General features: G+C 33.7%; 1 protein-coding gene across 1 annotated transcript; it reads left to right on the top strand.

Moving 5' to 3' along the window:
* The first annotated feature begins 1,392 nt into the window (after window positions 1–1,392).
* LOC128550704 (uncharacterized) lies at window positions 1,393–3,612 on the top strand. The gene is made up of 2 exons (XM_053530275.1): window positions 1,393–1,550; window positions 2,119–3,612. Exon 2 carries the CDS (start codon window positions 2,150–2,152, stop codon window positions 3,140–3,142), a length of 993 nt encoding a protein of 330 aa, XP_053386250.1. The 5' UTR covers window positions 1,393–1,550; window positions 2,119–2,149; the 3' UTR covers window positions 3,143–3,612.
* The last annotated feature ends 676 nt before the right edge of the window (window positions 3,613–4,288 follow it).

Below are 4,288 nucleotides of genomic sequence, written 5' to 3'. Positions count from 1 at the left end.
GTATCTTGGATGAACAGCAACATGTTGAAAATAAATGCCGATAAAACTGGTCATTGTATTTACCTCTCAATGAAACAAAAAACATATTGAATCGGTTTCTGTGAAAATTGGAGATGAGAACATTAAACCATCGAAGTGTGTAAGGAATCTTGGTGCTTTTCTAGACTCCAAAATGAGCATGGAAAACATATTAACTCAGTTTGTAGATCAGGATACAGACAGGTACGTCAAATAGGCCACATCAGGAAATATCTAAATACAGATGCTACAAAATCGCTAGTAAATTCACTCATCACTTCACGCCTTGATTATTGCAATGCGCTCTTGTATGGTGTTCCGAAGGCTTTGCTGAATAGACTTCAAAATCTTCAGAACACTGCAGCTCGAATCTTAACGAGAATATCGCGTTATGATCACATTACACCGGTATTAAAAGAACTGCATTGGATACCAATTACTCACAGAGTGGACTTTAAGATTCTAGTTCACACATACAAAGCATTGGATAACCAATCACCGATCTATGTTAAATACTTGCTAGAACTCCATCAGCCAGCAAGAAATTTGAGATCCAAGAACAACTCGAAACAACTAGTTGTTCCAAAAAGCAAAACTGTGGCTTACGGTGATCGTAGATTTTCATCAGCTGCACCGAAGTTATGGAATGCTCTTCCGGCTACCATTAGAGACGCTAAAGGCTTGGATGCTTTCAAAAGATCGTTAAAAAACACCTTTTCTTTAAAGTCTATTGAAACTAACTTTGCACTGGAAAACAAGCTGTATATGACTTTGCAATAGAAACTATTTACTTTTGCTTATTATTTATAATATGTAGTACAATTTTAATGTATAGTAAAATCAGATTCAGGCTAAATACCTTTTATTGCTGATATATTTTGTTTTGTATTGTGTGTCCATATCATTCTCTGATATGTAGTTTGTACAGCGCTTTTGAACGTTTATTTTATGGATGAAAAGAGCGCTATAAAATATCTTGTAAATAATAAATAATAATCTATCTTAAAATCATTGTACTTACTATTGAAACAAATCTTTAAGTGACGTTTGCCTGCTTTAAATCTTCATCGATTTGATTTAATCTTGATATAAACTAACAGAGTTCTGCTTAGGCATATTCTATGGGGCATGAGTGATGTAGTTCCTTTCACGAAAAGACCCTAACTGAATCTGACATTATTCAGATTGATTCCATTCTAAGTTAACCACTGCGACACAGATGCCTCATTATGTCTATTCAATATAAACATATCTTCAACTCTACCTACAAATCCCCCTAAATTTATGCACAATACAGTGCAGTTTGTCGTTGAAAAATAATATTTATCGTATGATCAACTTCTTTAATCTCACTAGAAAATCACGAACTAGTTTGAGCTTTAACCTGACATACCTTGTACATTACTTATTACATATCTGTTGTTACGCACAAAGTTAAAGGTTTAGATGATATACAAATATTTCAGGTCTCTTAATTACCATTTGTATATTTACGGATCTAGGAATAACAACTTATTTTTTTCTGATTTCTTGTGAGTATATTTTATTTATGTTTTCAGAACAGAATAAATTTTAGGATGCCAAAAAGTTAATCCGTCATTCAATAGTGTTATTCAAAAAGTTTAAGGTTTTGTTGTACAGTTTCTATTGAATCAAATGTTCTGTCATTATGTTTTTTTGGTTGGTTTTAACGTCGCAACGACAAAATTTTAGGTCATATGGCGAGTTTTTAAGAATAGATGATAAAACATTCTAAACACGAGCGTTTAAAACAGGGTATTGTTTCTAAAATGAAATATCAGATCTGATTTTACTTACAAGATGTATCAATGCTTCAATTTTATCAACTAAAATGTTTTATCAATAAAGTTGTCTTAAACACTTCATAAATAGACATAAATGTAGATGTTAAAAGTGTAGATGTTAAAATGTTACTGTGTAATAAACAGGTATAACATCTGAGTACAGGAAAAATATAAAACATTAAAAGAATAATAACAAGTGTTAAGAAAATAGACCGACGACTATACCATATAAAAGACAATGACAATAGTACTAAAATGACTTAAAATAATTGTGCCTATATTTCTCTAACTTCAGATATTAAATTTCACAAAGAGACGGTTTAGCTATGCAAGAACTGGTTATCACCTCGCTAATTGTAGCCCATTCTTTAGCCTTTACAGCTGGTGCCACGTCTAACTTGAGTACTACTGCACCATACGGTAGCAATGGTACAATAAGTGGACAAACAGTAGTTGATTTAGGAAATCAGTCAGATCAACCAGTTCTTCGACTAATTGGTACACTCATAATGAACTTGGAGAAGGAGGTCCATTCTCAAAAGAACATCTACTTACTAGAGTTAATATGTCGTTTGCATTACTGTACAGAATGGGGCGAATGGTCAGAATGTAGTGCCAGCAACTCCGGTGAATTTGGTGTCCGAAACCGTACCAGACTTTGTGGATTTAACACAAGCTATTGCCGACGCCTTTCAGTATCCGAAGTCAAGTATGAAACAGATGTGTGCCAGAACCCTTGTCGTCCACACAACTGCACAGAATGGGGAGTATGGTCCAGATGTAATGCGATCGACAGAAATGCTTTAGGAAATAGTACACGAAGCAGACGATGTGACTTTCCATCTACACTCTGTGAACAGTACCTCGAATCGAAAGACGAGTTCGAGTCAAAAGTATGCGAAAACATCTGTCCTAACGCTTATACAACCACAACTCATGGATACTGTTTCAAAATCTTCGCCCTGGTGTATACACGTGATGCTGCTGAGGCTACTTGTCGAAAGGATGGTGGACATCTCGCCAATGTTGACTCAGAACTTGCAATGCAGGACTTGAACAATTTCATTCTCAAAAGTTATGGGAATAAAGGGTTTTACTGGATTGACGGCCATAGATCTGTGCAAGCAGGGTCGTGGGAGTACGGATACACACCAGAAAACTCTAATTTCACCATCTGGGGAGATAACGAACCTACTAATGGGCCTTATGATCTGTGTAGACGGTATCAATGGATGAACTACAACGGAACTAAAGCTTGGCGGATGAGAGACCTTAGCTGCAAAATTACTGCCTGGTTTCTCTGCCAGATCATATCTTAGAAATAAAACAAACTGTAATTATTCAAGAGATTATTGATGAAATTTTGTATTACAATGAATTAGTTAATTAATATTTCCGAAACACATTTAAACGTTAGTGTATGAAACAATTTTGTTAGAAACATCATATATGATTTTTTTAAATGAAAGGTAACATTAACCTATTTATAAATCTTGTAATATAGCAAAATATCAATGTTCAGTTATATAATAGAACCCTCTGTACATGATCAAAAAGAAACATTCATGAAAGTTGGTTTTTGGCCAAAAATGTGATCATAATGACCTCTTTGGTCAAATAGTTATGGATGCTAACTGAGAACCACCTCTACAGCTTTGGATTTGACTCTTGTCAGCTAGGTGCTGAATTCTTTCACCTACGGAAGCTCACATGCATAAGATTAATTTTCAGTGTCAACATTTGTTCTGTTTTGGTTTCTTTTTATTCTGAATAAATATTTGTAACATTCCTTGTTGTCTGAATCGTAATTAATGTATGAATTATTGTTGGGTTTTCAATGTTTTTTTATTTCTCTGTATTTTTTTGTTATTTTGTTTAAAGTATCATTAAATATCATATTTATAATGTGTTAGTAAAACTCTTGCATTGCACGAAACTCACAATGATGCAACAACATAATCCTTGACTTCCTTTAACCTTATACATGTATATGTTCCACTAATGTGTGGCTGAAAATCGGTTTAAATTGCCTGTGATAAAAAGTAACCATATTCTGTAAACAAAACAAAGAAAATAACCAAAAATGCTGTAGGTCCCTCCAACTCCATACTTTGCCATTTATAATCGTTCACTGTTACGATGATATTTTTGATATATGTATTCAATCCCGATTAAACTTTGATTTTAGGCAGAGGAAAAGAGAAGTTTAAATGAAGTCATTCCATGTGAATTCCATATTTGCCGATTTCAGATGTTGGTTTACACGTTCATGGAAGTTTTTAACCATAAACGGAAGAACTGCAACAAACAAAACATTATTTTGATAAAAGTAATTTAACTGCTTTGTTTTCACCTTGGACAGCCTAAAGGTATCAGAAAAATGTATGTTTTGACATGGAAACATAGTTTTCTTATTATTAGCAATGATAAAAGCAATCATTAGTTATTACATTCAACGAAAATAA

The sequence above is a fragment of the Mercenaria mercenaria genome, chromosome 18 (genome assembly GCF_021730395.1).
Source record: "Mercenaria mercenaria strain notata chromosome 18, MADL_Memer_1, whole genome shotgun sequence".
NCBI lineage: Eukaryota > Metazoa > Mollusca > Bivalvia > Venerida > Veneridae > Mercenaria > Mercenaria mercenaria.
Note: the sequence above shows the minus strand (reverse complement) of the source record. Positions and strands in the feature narration are given on the sequence as shown.

Coding starts and splice junctions, on each gene's coding strand:
- LOC128550704 (XM_053530275.1), top strand. CDS start 2,150: ATGCAAGAACTGGTTATCACCTCGCTAATTGTAGCCCATTCTTTAGCC.